Raw genomic sequence first — 24,835 nt, forward strand, 5'->3', positions numbered from 1 at the left:
TCTCAATGTGCCCTAAACTGAACTGATTATAGTATCTTTTTTTTTTTTTTTGGAGAGGTTTTTGCTATAGGGCGCGTGTGCTCGCCAGACAGACAGAGACATAGAGACAGAAAGCGAGAAATCACCCCCCAGGGGGGATGGTCACGCCGCAATCCCTTCTCCTCCATTCTCCTCTCGGGATCTTGGGCACGCACACACATGCGCCCGGCGTGAGATTTAAGCCACCGGGTCCGAGACGCGAATCGCGGTCGACTACGTGGGAGTCCAGCGACATAGCCATTACGCTAACTGCTGGTTCCCTGATAGTATCTTAAATCTAATTTTTTCCCTGTGTTTTCTATTTCAGTCAATGGCATAGTCAAATAACTTGCCTGATCCAGAAACCTAAATTTCTCTCAACCCCCATTTTCAATTCCTTGTCAAACCTTGTTGATAATATCACCTAAATATGTCCTGAGGCTGTTTACATTCTGCTTCCACAAAAAATCCTAGTGCAACTGCCATTATCCTTCATGCAGGACATTGCAATAAACCATGCAATTTTTATCTCCGGACATCCACTCTTGCAATCTTTTAATTCTATGTATACTGTTATACGATCTTATACTGTATCTTCCTACCACTGATATCTCGTAATTATTTATTTCTATATATTTGCTCTACATATAGATGCACACACACATGTTCTATAATTATTTGATACACATTCATCTTTGTCCTTTGAACATAAACTTCATGAGGAAGGAGACTATGACTCATTTTTTACTGTCTGTCCTTAGTCCAAGGCCTAATGGCTAATGAGTGCTCACTAAATATTGGTCCAATGAATCCTAGCTCACAGATGCATCAGACAGAATTAAGAAGAAGTTGGTTTATTGATCTTGTGCTTTATGTTTTCTCTTTTTCCAATCTTTACAGTATTTCTATCACAATAGATAGGATTATTTTCATTTTATGGATGGGGAAACTGAGGCTGTGTTAATTTAAGACTATGTGAGTTAAGGAATTTTCTTAACCTGGTTCCACAGCTGATAAGTAATTAGACCCAGGATTTGAAGCCTTGTCTATAAACTCTAAAGTCACTCATTTTCATCATACCTTTAGAGCAAACCCAGCATTAAAACCAGAAGAATACTGACCTGAGAGCCAGAAAAGACTATCTAGTACCAGAACTGACAAGACTGACAATATGACATTGCAGTAGTCACTTCATCCTAATAGGTCCTATTTCCTCAGAGAGAAAATAAGTTTAGGTTATTTCTGAAGTATCTTCAACTTGGACGTTTCACTGAATTCTATTGTCTGAGCTTAAGCATGTTTGTCATTGACTAGGATTTCATACAGTCCCTGTCTACAGCCAACAAGTTCTCTGTGACCCAAGTGTAAAAATATTTTGTTAAGAAGTCTGAATTTTCATGTTTTTCAGGGGCTACTTCAGTCAAGGAGATCAAAAGTACTTCATTGAACCCTTAAGCCCCACAAATCAGGATGGGCAGGAGCATGCACTCTTCAAATATGACCCAGAAGAAAGGAAGGCTAACAGCACCTGTGGGATAGATGACATCCTACGAGCACACGGATCAGGGCAGAATGTGGCCCTGCCTGGCACCAGACGAGTTGTATGTCTAACTTTATTTTTTATTTGTGATGTATCATGTATCCAGTCCTGATTGTCCTGGGTTCCAGTCTTAGCAGTCCAATCGGCTGAAACTTGGCAGTCATTTTTGAATCGGTAGGTTATAGAGACACTGATCTTAGCACATGGCTGTACATTGATGATTCATTTCACAAATACTCATAGGTCACCTGTTATTGTCAATGATGTGCAAGGGTTTCAAGAAGCGTAGATCTAGCCCTGGTGACACAGGCAGTAGGACTGCAGCTGTGTGATGCTTGAGCCCATATAGGAAGGCTCTGGATTTGTGTTTTTAAACGTTTTTTCAAGTTTTTCCAAAGGGCACATGTGCTTACTGGAGACAGAGAGAGAAAGAAAGCAAGCCCCAGGGGGATGGTCATGCCATAATCCCCTCTTTTCCATCTCTCCCTATTTTCAGGATTTTGGGGACCTGTACATACATGCCTAAACTGTTATTCAAGCTTCTGCATCTAGAATTTGAGCTACATGCAGTCAGTCATGTGGGATTCAATTGTCTTAATCACCATACCACCACCTGGCCCAGAGTCATGTGGGATCCAACTGTCTTAATCACCTTCCCACCACCTGGCCCAGGGAGGTTCCAGTTTTGCATCTATATCTACCTTAAATATTTGGGCACACCTGAGCACATTTGTTTTCTTAGCCAGCTACAGGACTGGGAGAAGGGTTGTAGCATGAGGGCTTTGCTGAGGGCATCTTTCTCTCTTTCAGGAAATAAATAAAAAAGTAAAATTTTAAAATAAAGATACATCTTGTATAATACTTACCTCTAGAAGTGGGTAACCATTGCAATACTCTGCAGCCCACAGCAAATCATCAAGATGTAAAATATTATTATATTTGAGATAAAATATCCTGGTGTCTTCATGAATGAATTCACGAATCTTTCTTAATGTACCACTAGAGGTGCTGGGGATATAGCAGTGAGAAAAATAGACAGGGTTTGCCTTTAAAAACTCAATATTCTTTCATGCTGGAAATCTGCTTCCTGTTACAGAAGAATAATGAAGGCTTTGTGTTTTAAAACATAAAGTGTATATCAAAAGGCATTTTTTTATTATTACTTTAATTTTCTTCAGGATCTATTTCAGATTCAATGATCTCTTCTTAATTTCTCAGATTCCATTAGCACTGGACAGAATTGACATAAATAAGAGTTCTGGTGGGGACATACAATGCCTGTCTTTTATAGTCTGGTTTGCTTTGCTGAGCATTAAATGGTATGTCCCTTCTTAATATATATCGAATGTCTCCATTCTATAGCAAAAATTGAAAGATTGAAAGGTATAAGAGAATGGAGTCCAACTGTAGATACTAAAGACAGTAAAGGAGGGGGGTTAATAAATTAGGGAGAAAAACAACCAAAACTTTCAATAGATACAAAAATGAAAGTTATCTCTGGACAGTAATATATATGGTAATGCTTTTGACTTGACTGATATGCTCTGTATTCATATTGGGCAAAAACATGTTATGCACTGTAAAGATATACATAAAAGCAAATTGACTAACTAAAAAAGAAAAGGGAAAATAAAAGTTCTGATGGGTTTAATTTGCTATGGTTTAATTTCTACCAGTGATGTCTAAGAACCCAGAGCCACTGCTAGCTACATGTTGCTGTGAATGTTGAACTTCTGGTTAGGCTTGGTACACAAGCCCTTGTCCCTCTGTCCCTGTGTTTCTATTCCTTGGTAATCATGTGGAAATAGCCCTGCTTTAACAGCATCCTGTTGTTTTTGCTTTCCTCCTACCTCACTGATGTTGCTACTTCTCAGTTCCTTTCTTCTAGTTGACTAATAAAAATGAGAGGACCTTGTAAAGCTCAATCCAGGCTCTATTTCCTTATCTTCACATTCTTCCTAGGTAATCTCATCCTGTCGTATGCCTAATTAAGTAGAAAGTATGCTATAGTTACTCTCAGATGTCTTTTTCCAAACTTGGCTTCTCTCCTAAAGAACAGGCTGTGGACCAGCAGTTAGTGTAATGGCTATGTTGCTGGACTCCCATGTAGTCGACCACAGTTCGAGTCCCAGACCCGATGGCTTAAAACTCACACTGGGTGCATGTGCGTGTGTGCCCAAGATCCTGAGAGGAGAATGGAGGAGAAGGGACTGTAGCATGACCATCTACCCTGGGGCGGGGGGTGATTTATTGCTTTCTGTCTCTCTGTCTCTCTCTGTCTGTCTGGCAAGTGCACACGTCCTATAGCAAAAACCTCTCCCCCACAAAAAAAGAAAAAAAAAACCAGGCTGTGATGATTAACTACCTACTTAATGAATGTTTAAATATCTAATTACTCAAACTTAATCTGGTCAAAATGTTCAATTCCCAAACCCCAAACAAAACTTGCTTCTCTCTCATTCTCCCTACCTCAATAAATGGTATCACTAGCCATCATTTGTTCAAGTCCAACTCTAGAAATTACCCTTGATTCTTCTTTCTTTCATCACTCCTCCTGTGGTATCTATTAGCAGGTGCCTCCACTTTTATTTTATTTTTCAGTTTAGTTTAGATTATTGTATATCACACCACATCCCTTTCCTATTTAAAGCCCTGTAATGGCGTTCCATTGCATTTAGTGTAGAATCCAAACAACTCACTTGGGGTTACAAAGTAACTAGGATCTCATCTACTCTCCAGTCTCCTCTTACCCTGTACTTCTCACCTACAGATGATCTCCCCCACTGTGTTCCCCAAATACAAACTTTCTCTATGCTTTAAATGTGTCCATATCAATCCACCTTAGAGTCTTTTAAACTTATTTTTTTCTCAGTTGGAATTATCCCATCCAGTTTGTCTTCCCTTGCCTGGCTTTTCATTTTCATTATTAGTTGTTCTTAAGGGCCAAGTCTTTAGAGAAATGTTCTCTAACCATCTGTCCTGAAAGCCTAGTCACTCGACATTGCATCATTCATTTAGTCCTGCACAAGGCACTGATTACCACTTGATAAATCTGGATGTGTACCTTGTGAGCTCCCTAAGCAGATGGGCCATGTGTATTCACTGCTATATTCTCAGTTCCCAGAGTGGTGTTAGTGCACAGTAAATGCTAATAAGTTCTTTGCTCCTATGCAGGGAAGAGATAAGTACGTGTCTCATTAAATAATACCTGTCTACCTTCAATAATTTGTTCCTGGTAATGGAAACTTATTCACCAGTTGAAAGACAAAGAACAACATCATTTAAAGTATCTGTAATTTTTCTTTTTCTTTTTAAAATGTATTTTATACATTCAGTCAGTATCTATCACTACAGCTTATAGAAAGGATTTACCGACATGAATACACTTTGCACCAGTTCAGTTGAAGATATCATACATGTTACCATCAATAGGCGATTGCCCATTTCTGTGTACCTTAAGTGTCTTGCCTCTCAATTTTTCTCCTTGATTCCTTTCCAACTTTTCAATGGGACTATGACAAGTTTTGGTGTTTTATTTATTAGTTTATTTATTAGTTTATTTAGTTATATTTGTTTGTTTGTTTACTTGGAGAGAAAGGAACAGAAAATGGAGACACTTAGAACACAGGAAAGAGCTTCAGCTCTACATGAGGAAAAAACCACATAGATGCAATGATGGTTCCGGGCATTTCTCTTCAGTAAAGGAAGAGGTATTCAGCAAAATAGGAATAAAAATATACAAAACAAAACAAAAACAACAACAACAAAAACCACTGGAGGGATGCTGAAGTAAAAGTTTCTCTACTTTATGACTGGATGGTGAGGAATGTCACTGTTCAAAAGAGTCTGAAGACTGATTTTAATTCCACCTCCTCTATTAATTCATTGTATAATCATGTAAACTGCTGAAATGATGGGATGAGATGAGAATGTTACCGATGTCCCTGCTCACTCTAACACATGAGCCACGTCTACAGTTAATTCTGACTAGAGTAAGAGTTCAAATAGTAATATTGGGGTCACCAGTGGAATGGTGGTTAAGGTGGCTGGATCATACGTGGCCAACTGCAAGGATTAAGTCCCAGACCTGGTGGCTTTAAAAACACATTGGGTATGTGTGCATGCATGACCAAAATCTCAAGAGGAGAATGGAGAAAAAGGGATTGTGGTATAGACATCCCCTCTGAACCATGCTTTCTCACATTCTCTCTCTCTCTCTCTCTCTCTGGTAAGTGCACATACCCTATGGGAAATTTTAAAAAAAAAGTAATATTGTCTAGCTCTACTCCCAGATATTCACTGACTGTTTATAAAATTATATATGTTAAAAAAATGTCACAAAGATGTAAGATTATATATAAATCAGATATTACCATGAGAAATGCAATGGGACTTTTACAGAGATTAATGCCATCTTAGTAATTAATTATCTTGCTTATATTTCAGAAAACCAGAGACCCCAAGACTCAAGAAGATAAGAAATACATAGAATATTATTTAGTCCTGGATAATGGTGAGGTAATTACATCAGCTAAGTGTGTCTTTTAAAACCTCTTCTACATAAATTTTTCCATCACGTAGGTATTATTGTCTGAATCAGTTTTGAAATGTCATAAATATGAGTTATGCTTACAAATTCTTCTGAACCTGCAGAATTTTACATTTAAAATTGATACAATTTTTCTCTTTCAAGAATGAGCACTAAATACACTCTTTTATCTTGAGAGCTCCAAACCTCACTTCTAATTAAATTATTTTATCACTTTTTCTTCTATTATGATGTTAAATCATTTGTAAATTTGAATGTATGTTCATCTTGGAGTAGTAAATCTAAAAGCCGAGTGAATGGAATCTACTGAAAAAGTTGAATTTTTGGTGATAGTGGGACCTGCAGATGGTGTAGCGGTTTTGTTTCTGGATTCCCACATGACCCACCATAGTACGAGTCTGGACCTGGAGGCTTGAAGCTCACAGTGGGCATGCGCACATGCATGCCCAAAATTCCAAGAAAAGAATGAAGGAAAAGGGATTGTGGCACAGCCATCCCCCCTGGAAGGGGAGGGTGATTTCTCACTTTTTGTCTCTCTCTCTCTGACGAAAGCACATGCCGTATAGCAAAAATCTCTCTCTTAAAAAAAAAAAAAGGGACTCTCTGGGTCCTCAAAAAAAAAAAAAAAAAAAAAAAAGAAAAGAAGTTTTTGGTGATAGTTACCATCTTTTTTTTTTTAAGAATTATTTTATTTAATATTCATTTATTCATACATACCTCAGTGAGAGGGAAAGTAAAAGCAAGCCACCATGTGTAGCACCCAGTCCATGGTTGGCCATGTGGGAGTCCGGCTCCCCTAACCGCCTTGCCACTTGCTGGCCCCTACCATCTTCTTTTATAAGAATACCTTTCCATGTGTTGAGTTTTCATAGATAGTATTCATGTATGTAATCATTCACACCTGAAAATCTTGTACTATAAAAATAGAGTATTTAGATCAGCCCCAAAGCCTTGGGCTCCCTTACTAAACTAAATTGGTTTGTTGTTCATATATTTTTAAAAACCACTAAGCTATTTCTTCCAAAAATTCTTTAGAAACCATGGAATTTAATTGAAAACACATTTTAAGTAATTCCCTAGAACTTTAAACTGAGTTAGTACTTTAAGGGAAAAAACATTATCTTCACTTTCAAAGGTCATAAATTTATCTAGAGAAATAAGGAATTAGTTTGTTTCTAATTTTTTTGAGAGTTTTTTTTTTTTTTAGCTATAGGGCCAGTATGCTGGCCATAAAGACAGAGAGACAGAAAGCAAGAAATCCCCCCGCGCCCTGGGGAGGGATGACCACACTGCAATTCCTTCTCCTCCATTCTCTTCTTGGGATCTTGGCACACACATACACACACACACGTGCCCAGCATGAGTTGAAGCCACCATGTCGAGGACTTGAACTGCAGTTGACTACATGTGAGTCCAGTGACATAGCCATTATGCCAACTGCTGGTCCCAATTTGTTTCTAATTTTTAAGTGTTAACATTTATAAATGATTATTAATTGTAACCACTGATCAGTAAAATAAACAATGTTTCCTTTTTATTTTTCTGCAAATGTTATATATGATATATTTCTGTAAATGTTCATTTTCTGTCTTGATTCCTTTTTAGTTTAAAAAGTACAATGAAAATCTAGAGGAAATAAGGAAGAGGGTGTTTGAGATGGTCAATCATGTCAACATGGTATGATTTATTTTACTAAATGTAATTAAAAATTTTTTTCTAGGATATTTCATTGATAAGTTTATGAATGCCCATGAAGTAGGAAGGAGAGTCAAGTTCTCTGAGATTGATGCTACCTACTGACTGGCTGCTGATGACCACGACATTTGCTACTTGATTGACTATTACCATCACACAATGGTGGCTTTTCTTTTCCATTTACCATATTATTCTTAAGTCTATGAGGTATAAAGGCAGATTTTACTTGAGTGCTTTTTTATTTTTCTAAAATCCATGAACAAAATTCTAGAAACCAAAGTTGATCCTGAGAAGAAAAATAAAAACAAATATGCCAAGTTCTTGCATAGTAGCATTCTTCATATATATAGTCTCATTTAGTCCCCAAAGTAACCCTGAATAAGGGTTAGCAAAACTCTAAATAAGTCTAAAAGCTAATATATAGCTAAGGAATTACACTTTAAGAAACGAAGGAACTTTGCTAAGATTACAAGTTTATAAAACAATAAACTTTGGATATAGATCTGTTAGAGTTCAAAGAATATCAGTTATACAAATGTTGATCTATGTTCTTTAGTCATGATTGTATCATCCAATTTACAAAATCTTTAAAAGATGATTTCATATCTCTTTTAATTAAATATTGATTTAATTAAATGATAATTTAATTGTTTGTGATCGAATTTATAGTTGGTTAGTTTGAAATGAACAAGTCTCTTTTCTGGTATCCTACAAATTCTCTAGCTTAGAATGAAGGCCCAGCTATGGTGACTTACTATAAGATGCTGCATTTACCCAGACTGAGGCTACATGGGAGCCCAGGCTTGATTCCAAGTCCAACCTGAAGACTGGGTACAATGGCATGACCCTATAGTTCCAGCAACTGATTAGGCTGAGGCAAGAAGACTGGACACAACAGTCTTAAAAAAATAAAAACAAAAATAAAGAAGAAAAAAGTGAGAGTGAATTAAACACAACAGTCTTAAAAAAATAAAAACAAAAAAAAAGAAAAAAGTGAGAGTGAATTCAATGATAAAAGTCATTTCTCCCCTGTACACACCAAATATCACGCTGACTTCTCCTAAAGAACCCAAGAACTAGCCATATTTATTGAGTACCAATTTTGTGCTAGGTACTTTTCTAGATTATGGAAATGAAATGAGGAACAAAGCTAAATATTCCTTCCTTCAAGGAGTTCTTACTTTCTTCAGGGAATTTACATTCTTGTTTAGGAAAACAAAAAAATTTAGCTTCTCTTTTGATAATTGGATTTCTCTATGCTTTTCTTGTTTCTCAAACATTAAAAACTTCTGCTTCTAGCAGAAAGCTACCCATGAGAAGGCTGCACTACTCAAGTTTAATTGAAAATTCTAGCAGAAAGCTACCCATGAGAAGGCTGCACTTCTCAAGTTTAATAGAAAATTCAGCTTTTAGGACCAGCAGTTAGCGTAATGGCTATGTCGCTGGACTCCCACGTAGTCGACCATGGTTCAAGTCCCAGACCCGGCAGCTTAAACTCATGCCAGGCGCATGTGCATGTGTGCCCAAGATCCTGAGAGGAGAATGGAGGAGAAGAGATTGCGGCGTGGCCATCCCCCCTGGGGGATGATTTCTCGCTTTCTGTCTCTTTGTCTCTCTCTGTCTGTCTGGCGAGCGCACGCACCCTATAGTGAAAAACCTCTCAAAGAAAAAAAAAAGAAAAGAAAATTAAAAATTTTATCTTTGGAATAAGTATATCATCTCTTAAATGTAAATGATTGTTTATCCTATATATGTTGTGGATTATTTGTTCCATCCAAGTTTAAGAATTAAAGGACTACTGTCAATCTGTTCAAGCTGTTATAACCATAAATAGGATGACTCATAAACAATGGAATTTTATTCCTCACAGTTCTGGAGGCTGGGAAGGTCAAAATAAAAGTATGAGCAGATTCAGTGTCTGATGAGGTCCACTTTCTGTTTCAGAGTAGCTTCTTCTTTCAGTGTGCTCATGTGCTTGAAATATGAGGACTCTCAGCCCTTCTTTATTATGGTACTAATCCCATTCATGAGCACTGTATGCTCAAGACCTACTCACCCCCACCCCCAAAGGCCCAAATTTGTAATATTTGAGGAATTTAAATTTCAACATATGAATTTTAGAACTCATATAACTTATGGATGTAGGACATTTTCACATAACATGTTACTTCTTTAAATGTCTAAGCCAGCACTGAGCCAACCGTGCTAATTCTGAAAGATTATAATTCTGAGAACATTGGAAAACATATGAGTAAATATACTTAAAATTAAGCCTTAGTTATGAGCTACTAATAAAAAAAAATGTGATATTTCTGGAGATGACAAGCAGGAAAATTTTGTTTCAATAGGTTGTTTGCACCAGAAAAAGATGTTTACAAGGGACCAACAGATGACATAATGGTTGTGTCACTGGACTCCCACATGGCCAATCATAGTTTGAGTCCTGGACCCAGTGGCTTGAAACTCAAACCAGGCGCATGTGTGTGCATGCCCAAAATTCCAAGAGGAGAATGGAAGAGAAGGGATTGCAGTGTGGCCATTCCCCCAGGGCATGCTTTCTCTCTTTCTGTCTCTATGTCTCTCTCTGTCTTTGAGGTGAGCATATGCACCCTATAGCAAAAATCCCACCTACACACACAAAAAAGAAGAAATTTACAGACTTGAAACACCTATGGATATCTCCTTTTTCTTTGAATAAAGTTTTAGTGTCTATAAAAAGAGATATAACTTCCGGTTCAAAAGTATGTTTGGAAAGTTATTTTAGTGTTGTGATAATGTTTGAAAATATGACATTCATCATAAATATTAAGAGATAATGTCACTATAAGTTGTTGCTTTGCAATATGTTCTCTTTGGACAGCTTTATAAAAAGCTCAATACTCACGTGGTCTTAGTTGGTATGGAGATCTGGACTGATGAGGATAAGATAAAGATAACCCCCAATGCCAGCTTCACCTTGGAAAATTTTTCCCGATGGAGGGGAAGTGTTCTCCCAAGAAGAAAACATCATGATATTGCTCAGTTAATCACGTATGTATACATTTTTTGCTTTGCACCTAATGTGGTATTTAGCATAAATTTTTTCAAAACCTTGGCAAACCAAATGGTATTTCAGAGCATAGGTTAAGAGGAAGTGGCTTACATATAGAGGATTAAAAGGTTTTTTGTTTCATTTTGTTTTTTAATTTGTTATAGGGCATGTGAACTCACCAGAGAGAGACAAAGAGGAGGAAAGTGAGAAATCACCTTCCCAGGGGAGATGGCCACACCACAGTCTCTTCTCCTGTGTTCTCTTCTTCAGATTTTGACCACTTGCACACATGCATCTATCACAATTTTCAAGTCGCTGGGTCCAGGACTCAAACTGTGGTGTTGGCCACTGCTTATCCAGCAGCCTAACCTCTACACCAGTTGCTGACCCAAGGATTAGAAGTTTAGGGACCAGCAGTTAGCGTAATGGCTATGTCGCTGGACTCCCATGTAGTCGACCGTGGTTCGAATTCCAGACCCGGTGGCTTAAACTCACACCAGGCACATGTGTGTGCATGCCCAAGATCCCAAGAGGAGAATGGAGGAGAAGGGATTGTGGCATGGCCATCACCCCTGGGGAGGGATTTCCTGCTTTCTGTTTCTGTGTCTCTGTCTGTCTGGCGAGCACATGTGCCCTATAGCAAAAACCTCTCCCCCCCAAAAAAAAGTTTAAAAAGTACTCATGTGCATTTTAATCCTGAATATGTTCTTTTGATCCAAGTATTTTTCTGTCTTCTCCTTTTTAAATTTTTCTTAAGAAAAGCTGATAAGTTAATGATGATTCATAAGAAGTTTTTATTTGTTGTTTTTTTTTTTAATTCGATATACAGAAAGCTAGACAAGTTTAGGTAATGGAGAGATTTAGATTCAATGTTTAAAAAGAACTGATTAGTTTTAGGCTCTAGTTTGGTGAAATTTCTATTAGATCAAAAGAAAATTGAGCATTATATTGTAACCTGACACCTATCCTGCTGAAAAAAAAAACTGAAAAGACCAATTAGAAACAGGAAACAAATCTAAGGGCTATACATTATATCTAAACATACACCTCAAAAGAAATCAAGAAAATGCTGCTCTAGAACTGGATAATTTTCACTTAGAATCAGATAATAAGAAGCAGAAAGATGGACCTGAAGTTACCCGGGAGTCCTTTTCCCAAGGAAACAGCAAATACCATGAGAAATCAGTGCACTAGGTTCTTCAGAATAATTGATATTTTTGTGCTGGTCTTTCATTACAGCCCCAAACTTTAGGGCCTCTTACAATATGTTCTGCTATTTGAGCTGGAATGGCTGGAGCAGGGCCTTGGTTGGTCATACATCTATAAATACAATCTTTCATATGGCTTACTTGAAATTCCTTCAATATGGCACTCTCAGGGGACTTGAACTTTTTATGAAATAGCTACCATCCCATGGAATAAGCTTTCCAAAGGACCTAGGAGAAAGCATCAAGGCTTCTTATGACCTAATCACAACAGTCACACAGTGCTACTACTGGTATTAATGTATTCTCTTGCTTAAGGGCAAGTTGAAGGGCCCACACAGAATTCAGAGGAAGGCACCACTCTGGCTGTCATTATTGCAAAGTTGGCTTCGTAGAGGGTCATCTTTGGAAAATAGCTAATACAATTCATTAATTCTAAAAGATGAGTCCTAGACTCAAGGCTATACCACAGTGCAGAACCCATTCTTTGAGGAGATTTCCCTAAGTCTCAATAGGGTAGAAAGATAAAAATCATAAACAAGATAAAAAATGTAAAGTTAAAAAATGATGAGATAACATCAAGAGTAGACTTCTTGAAAAGGTTGGAATAAACTACATACAACATTAATTAAAGACATGATAGACCCAGGAAGAAGGGCACTGCTATGTAATGCTGGAGCTGCATGGAAAACATAGATTTGGATCCTATGTGAACTTGAAATATTCCAGGAACAGGTACATGCCTATGGTCCAGGTTAGCTAGAAGGCTGAGTGGGAATGGTTCACAATATGAGCTGAGGGTCCCTCAAAGATATGGAAGAAAGTACCTATCCTTCCAATTATAAGTTGAAACTGTTGTCATTTACCAGATAAATTAACTGAAAATACCTATACCTAGTTGTAATGTTAGAGTTCAAATACAGTGTATTTGCTAAAAAAAAAAAGTAATTCCCAAATGGGGAAGATTTTTTTTAAATAAATGAGTTAGAGTGTTGAGAATAAAAACCACACAAATGTAGAATTAAATAATTTTAAAATATTTTATAAATGTCATAAATTTAAAAAATAGAAAATATTTTTGAGAGGTTTTATTTATCTATCTATCTATCTATCTATTTATTTATTTATTTATTTATTTATTTATTTATTGCTATAGGGCATGTGCGCTCGCCAGAAAGAGAGAGACAGAGAGATAGAAAGTGAAAAATCATTCCCCCAGGGGGAATGGCCACACCACAATCCCTTCTCCTCCATTCTCCTCTTGGGATCTTCGGCATGCATGCACATGTGCCCGGCGAGAGTTTAAGCCACCGGGTCCAGGACTCGAACCGCAGTTGACTACATGGGAGTCCAGTGACATAGCCATTACGCTAACTGCTGGTCCCTAGAAAATAAAATTTTAATATACAAAAATCTAAAGTAATGGAACCAGCAGGTGCCATGGTGGTTAAGGTGCTGGACTCCCACATGGCTTATCATAGTTCAAGTCCTAGACCTCATAGCTTGCTTTCTCTCTTTCTCTCATTAGTGCACATGTCCTATGACAAATTAAATAATAATAATAAATAAAATAAAATAAATGATTGTTTAAAAATATAAAGTAAGAATAAATCAAGAGATGAAATTGTCAAGAAATGGAAATTGGAAGTTCTCTGATTTTCTCATTCTGGAAGACATAATCAGTACTCTCCATTCTTGATGTTGTTTCTGGGGAATTATTGATTCAATTTTTAAGTATAAATGCATCTATTAGGGGAATTAAAAATTAATTACTTGGCAAATTTCTAGAAATATAGACCAATTTCCTGTACAGGTAGCAAAAGAAAGCAACAAAGGAAAGTGGATGGAATCATTAACAAATTAAAAGAAATTCAGAAAATAAATTAAAATGACTAAAAATCAGAACTATCTGTATAAACAGTCCAAACTCCTCTTCAATAGGACCATAATTTCAATAGCATAAATGTTCAATAACACAAATACTTTCAAGATGGGCTCAAACCCCAAATTCCAGTGTAGCTAAACATTGCTAAAGGAAAAGAAAATCAAACGAGTATAAAAAATATGGGAAAAATAAATTAAAAATAAAACATATGGGACCAGCAGATGATGTATTAGTTACACCACTGGACTCCCACATCCTGATCACAGTTCAAGTTCTGGATCCAGCAGCTTGAAATTCATGTCAGGCGCATGTGAGTATGTTCCCAAAATGCTGAGAGGAAAATGGAGGAGAAGGGATTACAGCATGGCCACCCACCTTGGGGAAGTGATTTCTCACTTTCTATCTCTCTGTCTCTCTGGGTCTCTCTGGAAAGTATACATACTGTGTGGGAAAAATCTCTTTAAAAATAATAAAAAAGCATGTGTAACACTACTAATACCAAAACAAGATTTATGGATAAACATTTATTAGGACTAAAAGCTTTATTTTTTCCTGACAAGGGATAAATTCAACAGTGAAAAAAATGTAATAATTATAAATGACAGTTATAAAACAATGAACATAAATACATCCAGGTGCTTGGATTTTAAGTGACATAAAAGCTGTTCTATAGAAAATAATGCCACATGAAAGTTCAAAAACTGAATAAAAGTCGTAAGAGTGTTGGTTCATAAGCATAAGTTTTTCTGCTATTTAGTGTTACAGATAGATTGTTTATAGAAGACATAGCTTAGAATATAATTTCTTATATCTATTCCTTTCAGAGCAACAGAACTTTCTGGAACAACTGTGGGACTTGCTTTCATGTCTACAATGTGCTCTCCTTATCATTCTGTTGGCATTGTTCAGGTCTGCTTGAGTATGAACTATGGGTTCTAGAATTCACATTTGCAAATTGTTTTTATTTTTCTGGCTCTATGGAGAAAATCATTATGTTTTTTCTCATTTAATCTGTTAATGGTAAATAATATTGAATTTCAAAGGTTGAGCTAATTTTGCATTCCAGGATAAACCAAACATAGTCATATTGTTTTTTAAAAACATTGATTCAACATGATAGGATATCTTCAGAGTCTTTGCTTCTATATTTATGAGATAGTAAATTTCTAATTTTATTTTCCTATAATGCTGTTTTGTAGATTTTCTCATCATAGTAAAGTCAGTTATATAATATGAGTTGGGGTATGTTCCTAATTCTTTGATTTTCTGAAATATTGAAGTGGAATTGGTATTACTCCTCCCTAAAATACTTAATACAATTAGCCAATACAATTGTATGGGCCTGGAACTATTTTTGTGGAAAAAATTTTAACTACAATTTAAATTTCTTCAGTAGAACTAGGACTAATTCAGTTTATTATCTTTACTCAAGTAAGCCTTGGTAATTTATGTTTTTTAAGAAAGTTGTCCATTTGTTTATATTGACACAAATGTTTTACTAATATCTTTTACTGTCCTTTCAATATTGGTAGAATTTGTACTGATATCCCTTATGTTATACATGATATTAATATTGATTTCTTGTGTATGTGTGTGTGTGTGTGTGTGTGTGTGCATGTGTATGCACATGCACGTGTGTGTGTGAGAGAGTCTGGCTAGAAGTTTATTAATTAATTTTATTGATTTCCCCCCCACCAATAGCTTTTGTTTTTATCACTGATCTCTATGGCTTTCCTGCTCTCAAATTCATTGGTTTCTTCTCTGTTTTAAGCATTCTTTCCTTCTACTTATTCTGAGTGCAATTTGTTTCTCTTTAATACTACAAATAACCTGCTATGCACTGCTTTTGCTGCATCCAAGAGATTTAGATATGTGTTTTTATGTATATTCAATTCATAATATTTCTATTTCATTTTTTGATCTCTTCTTTGACCCATTTTACTTCTAAATGTGATATAGTAATTTTCACTAATAATTTTTTATTTAATTCTGTTACAGTCTAGAATAAACTTTATAGATTTTACATATTTCTAATTTATTTTTGATGTTTATTCTTGGTCACTGCTCTATATACTTGTAAAGAATGTGTGTTCTTCTATTTTTGAATGAAGTGTTTCATAATCACCTATTGTATCAAGTGAATTTATAATTTATTCAGGTCTTCTAAATCTTTTATTTTTAGTTTTGCAATGTGTTCTCTGTCTAGAAAAAGAAAGAGAGTGAGAGAGAAAAAGTGAGAAAGCAATCCACCCCTCCCCATGGAGGGTGGCCCTGCCACAATATCTTTGTTCCCCGTCAGGATACTCAGCATGCACACACGCACATGCACCCATCATGGGTCCAAGGCTTGAACTGCATAGTTGGCCTTGTGAGATCCAGCTACCACCATGTCACTGGCTGGTTCCTTTTAAATCTTAATGGAGAGAGAGTATATTGAAGTACCTGAGTATGATTATAGATTTGTTCATTTCTTCTTTTCAATTTTAAATTTTTATCTATGTATTATGAAACTATGGTGTTATAGATATAGTAGTTATGTCTTTTGGAAGAATTGAACATTTTATCATTATGTTATAATGTTGAAATATATCTTCCTAGAATATTCATTGTTCAGAAGTCTATTTTCTTTGAAATAAATATAGCTACTTCAACATGTGGCTTTTTGAATGATACATTGTTTTCCTTATTTTTATCTTTAACCTATGTGTGAGGGTACTTCAAAATAATAGAAAAATGGAACTAAAGTATGAGTTTATTTTATTGCAAAAATTTAAAATCTATGCATAAGTTTTTCATAATACTCATTTTCATGAGCTTTTTGAGGGTCCCTTATATTATTGTAGATTTAAAGTAGATTTCTGGGGCCAGCAGGTGGCATGATGATTGGGGCTCTGGATTCCCACATGGATGATCAGGGTTCAAGTCCTGGACATAGTGGATTGTTTCTCATTTTTTTTCTCTTTATCTCTCTCTCTCTCTCTGGTGAGTATGTGTGACCTGTGGAAAATTAAAAAATACTACTATAATAAATAAATATTAAGTGAATAATTCTAAAAAAATAAAGTAGATTTCTGGTAGATAGTATATTCCTGTATTTTATTTTTTTATCTAATCTGACAACCTCTGTCTTGTATTTGGTTTATTTAGATCATTTTTATTTAATATAATGATTAATATAATTGAGATAAGATGTTTTTATATTGCTAGCAGCTTTATATTATATTCTACCTAGTCTTTTGTTTGTTTTGTGACTTCTTTGAGATTATTTTTAAAAATAATTCTATTTATCTACATTTTTACCACTTTATTGGGGACTTTGTTTTCAATGGTTGCTTTTAGGTTAATTATACATTTTTACTTGTTAGTTTACATTTAAAGCAGTGTGATATTATTTGCATTACAAGACAATGCCTCTAATTCTTCTCTCCCATCCATTGTACTAGTTTAGTAACATGCTTAACTTTATATGCACTATACATACACATTACATTGTTATTAGTTTTGCTTTAAAGAGTCATTTTCTATTGCAAGTTAAAATAAGGGCAAAATTAGTTTTATATCTACTTTCATTTTATTGCATTTCTAGCAATCTTCATTTCTTTGTAAAGATTCAAGTTTTTGTCTGGTTATATTTTTTCCTTGTAGAGGAATTTTTAATATATATTTTTGTTAATACATTAAAAATCTTTTAATTTTGTACCTTGCTCTTATTTTAATATATATTTTATAGGTTCTTTGGATGTCCTATATTCCAATTTATTGGTAAATACAAGGGAAGTTATAATTCGTTAAGTTCATCACTTTGTGTTTGCTAGTGTGAGAATAATTCTTTTTCCAATTCTTCTATATATTAGGTTGATATAAAATCAATAAATGTTTAGTGAATACCTGAGTTTGTGACAAACTTTAAGGAATGAACAGAAGTAAAACATCTATTTTTTACCTTGAAACAGCTTGCCATAAAATTGGGAGATAAATTGGCTTACTTCAAACAGTACTTATAACATGTAATACTAGGTAGCTGAGTGCTATGTTATAGAGTTGCAGTAGGAAACCAGCAGAGAGGATCATTAAAAAGCATTAATGTGATCAGGAAATGCTGGACCTCAAAGAGCATATAGTATTTAGGCAGTGAGAAGAAACATGGAGGTCATTTTTTGGGAAAACAAAACAAAACATACAAGACTCTAAACATATTTCCATTTTTCTTAAGTTTTTTTAGCTTGACGTTTTTCTCCATTTGGAAAGCTCGATTTTGCTGTATACTAGGATTTACCACGTTCATCTAAAAGCATGAGAGAATATCTCGATTGTAGGGATAAACCTCCTAATATATATAATGAAAAAGACCAATTTTTTTTGTAAGGCTTTCATTTCTTATCACTGTTGAAGAAAATTTGTCATTAATTCTCATGGCAAGAAAGCAGCACAAGTTCTAATTTAGGAACCTACTTGTCACAGAAAAAGGCACACAGTGTAAGCTGTGGCGAGCATTCAGTACCAAAGGTTGTGTGTGTGTGTGTACGTGTGTCTGTATAAGAGAGAGAGACAGAAGGATGAGAAAACCGAAACTAAAGTCTTCTCATCCTACTTGACAACTGGAAGATATTTAGTTATGAAAAACATGTACTCTGAGTTATAATTCTGTTCAAAAACCAAAGCATTTATTTCTCCATTCTTACCCATAGGATCACAGTGACAATCTTCTTAGAGTGGCAGGAACAATGGCACATGAAATGGGCCACAACTTTGGAATGTTCCATGACTCCGATATGTGCCAGTGCCCTTCTACAAGATGTGTGATGGATAGAGCGCTAAGGTGAGGCTCTAGATGTGCCTGGTTTTTGTTGGCTCTGGGGTACTTTCCTATTATTCCTTCTCTTTAGGTCATCTTCAAAGTTTTTGAATTATTGACTGAATGTGAATTTGTGCCAAGCCACCCAAACCATAATCTGTATTAACATATTTAATATAAGATTTAATTAAGACATAGTTTAAACAGATTGTCTCCTTGTTTCAGGGCAGTTCATCATTTTATTCCTGTTTTATCTGCAAATAACATGGTTTCAGAGAGTCATTAAATGTGTCCAGATTTCCATGAATTCAGAATGAGTTCTGGCAGGGAAGAAGTTCTAGGAAAAGACTAAAGAAGAAACTTCTCATAGGAAGAAAAAGAGTCTTTTTAAAAGTTATTCCACATTCCTGACTTGCAAAAATTTTAGGCAATCTTATCTTTAAAAATCTCATAGTATCTTTTATATGTCCATTTCCTCTTTTCCACTTTCCCACAACCTACACAAGCTAGGGTTATTCTTCTATGTCCCTTCATAAAATATAAGACCATATGCCACTTATATATGTTGTCTCTCCCAGATACAACTGCATTTTTATAAGCTAAAAATAATATTTATTTTGGATGAATATGGAAGATTCACTTCTGAGTGAATCAAGCCAGGCTATGAAAGAGAAACATTGTATGTCTCCACTTAACATATATGGACTGTCTGCACTCTGGTGGAAACTGAAAGATTAGAGAATATAGAAGCAATGAAAATGGTTATAGATACTGGGGGCAATGTGGGAAGAAGGTGGGAGAAGCATGAGAGTGAGAGGAAAGAAACTGAAGTGTAAAATAAAGAGGCAAGACATTTATGGGACTCAGAAATAGATTGGTATCCGTTGATGATAATGTGTTTTGTATCCTCAACTGGACTGGTGTGAAGTATATTCATGTTGGGTAAATTCAACTTACAAGCTAAGTGATGTATAGTGATTAAATGTATAAAATAAATCTTTTAAAATAATATTTTAAATTAAATTTTTAAAAAAAAATTTAAAATTTACATATTATCACTGTACATCTTTTATAAGTTTGTTTACTCATTTATTTCATTTTAATTTGACCAAAGAGAGAGAGAGAAAGTGAGAAAGCAAGTCACCAGGTCTGGGACTTGAAAAGTGGTTGGCCATGTGGGAGTGTCCAGCGCCTTAACCACCACGCCACCTGCTGGTCCCCTGAACATCTTTACAGTGTATAACATGTTTTTTTTCTTAGCATGGACACCTCTGCATTTTTAATTTATTAAATTTTATTTACTTATTTATTTGCTATAAGATATGTACACTTGCCAGAGAGACAGAGAGACACAGACACAGAAACAAGAACTTACCCCTGGAGGGATGTCTATACCACAGTCCCTTCTCTGGGATCTTGGACGTGCACTCACGCATGCCTGGCATGAGCTTTAAGCCACCAGGTCCGAGACTTGAACTGGGATAGGTCATGTGGACAACCAGTAATGTAACCGCTACACTATCTGCAGGCCCCAAATACTGGATTTTTAAACCTCATTTTTATTCGTGGGATAAAGAGATTCTGTTAATAGGCATTCCCCTAAAGGAAAGCTAATTCTTAGATATATAAATAGATATAACTTTGTTACTTTTAGGATTTTACAACTCCCAAATAATCTAAGGCTGAATAAAGTTATCTGGGTGGGGGCCAGCAGGTGATGTGGTGGTGAAGGTACTGGATAAGCACATGTTTCCAGCCCTGGACTCAGAGGCTTGAAAATTATGCCAGGCAAGTGTGCTTGGGTGCCCAGAAACCCAAGAGGATAATGTAGGAGAAGGGATTGTGATGTGGTTATCAGCCTGGGTGGGGAGGGATCTCACTTTCTTCTCACTTTCTTCTGTCTCTCTTTGTCTTTCTCCAGTGAGTACATGTACCCTATGGCCAAAGCCTAAAAATTAAAAAAAATAAAAAGAAAAGATTATCTGGGTGAGTCAGAAGTATTTTGTTCTATTATAAGAGGCTTGGATGCTACACTTTCAGAAATAGCTATGTTTATTCATTGAGCCACAGAGGTTTCTGTTCACCAAGCGGGGCTAATTAAGGTATGCAAATTAGCTCATGATGTAGTCGCTGGTCAGTGGATTGGATTTGGCCTTTTGGGGCAATTTGTAGGTATAATCCTCCCAAGGTCAGATATTGCTGCCCACACACAACGCATGATTGTATTCCATCTTCTCTTTCCTTATCTGTACAGCTTCTATATACCCACAGACTTCAGTTCCTGCAGTCGGGACAGCTTTGACAAATTCTTTGAAGATAAATTATCAAATTGCCTCTTTAATGCTCCATTGCCTGCAGACATCATATCCATCCCAATATGCGGGAACCAGTTAGTAGAAATGGGAGAGGACTGTGACTGTGGGACTCCCGAGGTACGACCACACACTTTCTGAAATGATCTTGTTTATTCTTCAGTTGCAAAGAAAATGAACTAAAAGAACATGTGATCCACTATGAAATTATATGTGTTTCTTATAATTTTGAATATATTTATTTGTTGACAATTGTCTATCCAATTTTTTTTTTTTTAATTAGAAACCTTGCCCTGCTTAATAGAGCCTACGATTTTCTCTCTCAGTTTCTTTTCCATCCTCCTTTTACCACTTACCAACTTGGGCTTTGTGTCCTCATCCCTACCTTTCTGGCTGGAATACATCAAGTTTCTTCTATGACTACAACATACACTTCTTTAGTAAAGGTACTGAATAGTTTTCTTGCCCAAGGTCACAGAGATGGTAAACCGAGGACCCAAGATCTAGGTGTGCTTGTTTCCAGAATCCTAGAATCACCCAGGACTGGGATTTGGCTCATCTCTTCCTGCTTTGGGACTCAGGAGTTGTTATTATTGAAAGTGCCTTGCCTGATACCCCATTAACAGGGAATTCTCAATGGGACCTTTGTCCCCATCTTAACAACACTTACTGTGGGTGATACATCAAGACTACCAAGAGTTGGCTTTTCAGTAACTTTGAAATTAGATTATAAATTTATGTATTCTGTGAGAAACAGTCATCTTTCCCAGTTGATGGTTATATTTGAACCTAAGAGAAAGGGTTTAACTCTAAAACATTTTACCTTTGAAAGTATTACTCTTCTATAGGACTCCAAACAGCTACAGGGAGATGATTTCTGAGGTCATATTTTCTCTAAATGGAGAAATGGGCAAGTTTTTGACTTACCAGAAACAGCAGGTAGATCAAGACAAAGTATATTGATTTAAGGAGATTGTATTTACTGCTGGATAAATTCATAGCTGATCCATTGAACTAATTCTGTTCTATAACTATAAAGACTACCCTTTTTGGGACCAGCAGTTGTTGTAATGGCTATATCACTGAACTCCCATGTAGTCAACCATAGTTCAAGTCCCGGACCCAGTGGCTTAAACTCACGCTGGGTGCATGTGCATGTGTGCCCAAGACCCTGAGAGGAGAATGGAGGAGAAGGGATTGCGGTGTGGCCATCCCCACTGGGGGGGGGGGGGTGATTTCTCACTTTCTGGCTCTCTGTCTTTCTGGTGAGCATATGTGCCCTATAGCAATAAAACAAACAAACAAACAAACAAACAAATAAAACAAAAAACACATACACAAAAATACTACCCTTTTTATTTGATTTTTCCCTTATATTGTACCAAAAAGATTAGGGTGTTTTCTTGTTGTTTTTTTTTTAACTATGCAAGACTGGGGAAACTAGGAAACATTCAAGTTAAAAAAAAAAAGATGTATGTAGAACTCAGATAACTATGCCACCAATTGCTCAAAAATTTCAGTTTTATTAATGTTTTCTTTTACCTTTTGTTTTTCTAAAAATCATTTTCAGACTCTATCAAAGTATATCTGTCCAATGAGTCAATTTACATTATGAGTTGTACTGAAAAAGGACCAAAAACTAATTTAACATTTGCATGTGTTTCTTATATTTCTTAGGAATGTACCAACCATTGCTGTGATGCTAGAACATGTAAAATCAAAGCAGGTTTTCAATGTGCATTAGGAGAATGCTGCGAGAAATGCCAAGTAAGATCATTATGTTACTCTGTCTTAAGAATTAGTATTTTTTATATTAACACCTCAGTGAATATGTTAAATAAAATATATGAGGTAATGTTTTTGTCTATAAAACAATACTACTTATCATTAATGAAGTGCTGAGTGCTTTACATTCATGATCTATTTAATCTTCCAATGATTCTTCAGGGTAAAGCTTATTATCTCGGGTTGCTTTTGAATGAACAGAGACCGAGAACAGAAAATATGCATACTTCATTGTATACTGGAAATTTGCTGAGACAGGAGATTGTAGGTGTTCTCACCTCATTAAAAAAAAGATAACTATAATATGTAAGCTAATAGTTGTATTCATTTGCTTTACAATAGTCATCATTCTGTGTGTATATATATGTATGTATGTGTATATATATATCAAAACTTACAAACCTTAAATATATACAGTAAAAGAATTTTTAAATACGTTAACTCATATCCTACTGGTTAAGGAAGCTAGATCTCACATGGTTGACTATGGTTCAAATCCTGTCCCCAATGGCTTGAAATACATCCCACACATGTGTGTGTCCATGGTCAGAATCCTGACATGATGGAGAAATGAAGAAGGGATCACAGCATGATCACATGCCATTGGAGGGTGCTTTTTCCCTCTCTCTGTTTCTGACTCTCTTTCTCTCTGGAAAGTGCATGTGCCCTCTGACAATTTAAAAAAAATTAAAAATTAAAAAAATAAATAGCACTACTGCTATTTAGTGGAAAATCTCAGCTCCCAAAGTCAAAATACCAGTTACCTCTAGTTGTTGCTTCGTCTGATGTTGCATGGCTTTCTTAGAGCTCAACTCATAATCTTTATCTGAATTTAATGATGTGTTTGGTAGAAGAGATTTTATTTTAAATGGTGTGTGGAAGGGGTGTCTCTATTTCTAACCTTTGAAGCCACTTCAGGGTGAAATTCTTATAAATAACTCATGTCATTTTCTCTGTGGGGCTGTTTGGCTTTTTCTTTAAGGTAGAGCTTAGTGTTTTACTTTCTGTTTATGTGCCTAATTCTATATTGTGATAATTTGTGCACTTATTTGCTCCTTAGTTGAACCGAATTCTAAATATGGGAGACTGTTTCACCTTTACCTAATGTATTGGGTCATTGGAAAAGCCATAACATATTTTTTCATGCAAATATGTGTCATGACTTTTCTGATGACCAATAGAATTTCATACATTTCAAATATTAGATAATTGTTTTCAGAATGAATGTATAAATTGCATACCTGGTTATAGGTTGTGTTTAGTATGCATTATTTATTTTTATTGCCAGAGAGCATGTGTGCTTATCGGGGTGATGTGGGGAAGCACCCTCCAATAGGATATGATCACACTGCAATTCTTTTTTCTCCATTTGTCCATCCTGTCAGGATTTGAAGCATACCTGCACACACACCTGATGTGTTTTCAAAGCTGCCAGGACTAGGACTAGAACCTCAGCCATCATGTGGAATTGGCTCCAAATGCACAGCATTTAATCATGGCACTATAGGGACATCTCTAGTATACTTTGTTTTTTCTTTGTTTTTAATGTCAGAAGAGAGGAAAGAAATAAAGAGAACAAAAGAGAGCACATTTGGAAACTTAAGTAGTATTCCACAAGTGCTTATTAAATGCTATTTGCTAGTGATTATAGGAGATAAAATAATCTCCGCCCTCAAATAATTTGCTATTTATTTTCATAGAGCAACAATATACATTCATGACATAGATGAAAACATATATATGCATGATTAGATACTCATGCCAGTACTGTAATGACATGTAATCCTTTCCTGTTGAGTCTCATTTAATTTCCATAGTGATCATGTAAAATAAATGTTAGATGAGGAAATGGATATTAAGAGAGACTAAACTCATTTTCTAAGCTTTAATAACTAGGCATTGGTAGAGCCAAGATTCAAACCTGTTTTATTTAAATCCAAATCAAGGGCTCTTCTCCAACACACATAGAAAATAGTAACAGGGATTGGCATTGAAGAAGTCAGAGGAGTTTCATGGGAAA

General features: G+C 35.7%; 1 protein-coding gene across 1 annotated transcript in view; it reads left to right on the top strand.

The window, feature by feature from the left end:
* ADAM28 (ADAM metallopeptidase domain 28) overlaps positions 1-24,835 on the top strand; it is a 67,821-nt gene that overhangs the window by 19,700 nt on the left and 23,286 nt on the right. Inside the window, 8 exon segments of the mRNA XM_027772823.1 lie at positions 1,427-1,619; positions 6,005-6,076; positions 7,713-7,784; positions 10,663-10,832; positions 14,748-14,832; positions 18,612-18,742; positions 20,973-21,150; positions 22,708-22,797. Coding sequence (XP_027628624.1) covers positions 1,427-1,619; positions 6,005-6,076; positions 7,713-7,784; positions 10,663-10,832; positions 14,748-14,832; positions 18,612-18,742; positions 20,973-21,150; positions 22,708-22,797 — 991 coding nt within the window.

This window comes from Tupaia chinensis, unplaced genomic scaffold (genome assembly GCF_000334495.1).
Source record: "Tupaia chinensis unplaced genomic scaffold, TupChi_1.0 Scaffold000039_1, whole genome shotgun sequence".
Taxonomy (NCBI): domain Eukaryota; kingdom Metazoa; phylum Chordata; class Mammalia; order Scandentia; family Tupaiidae; genus Tupaia; species Tupaia belangeri.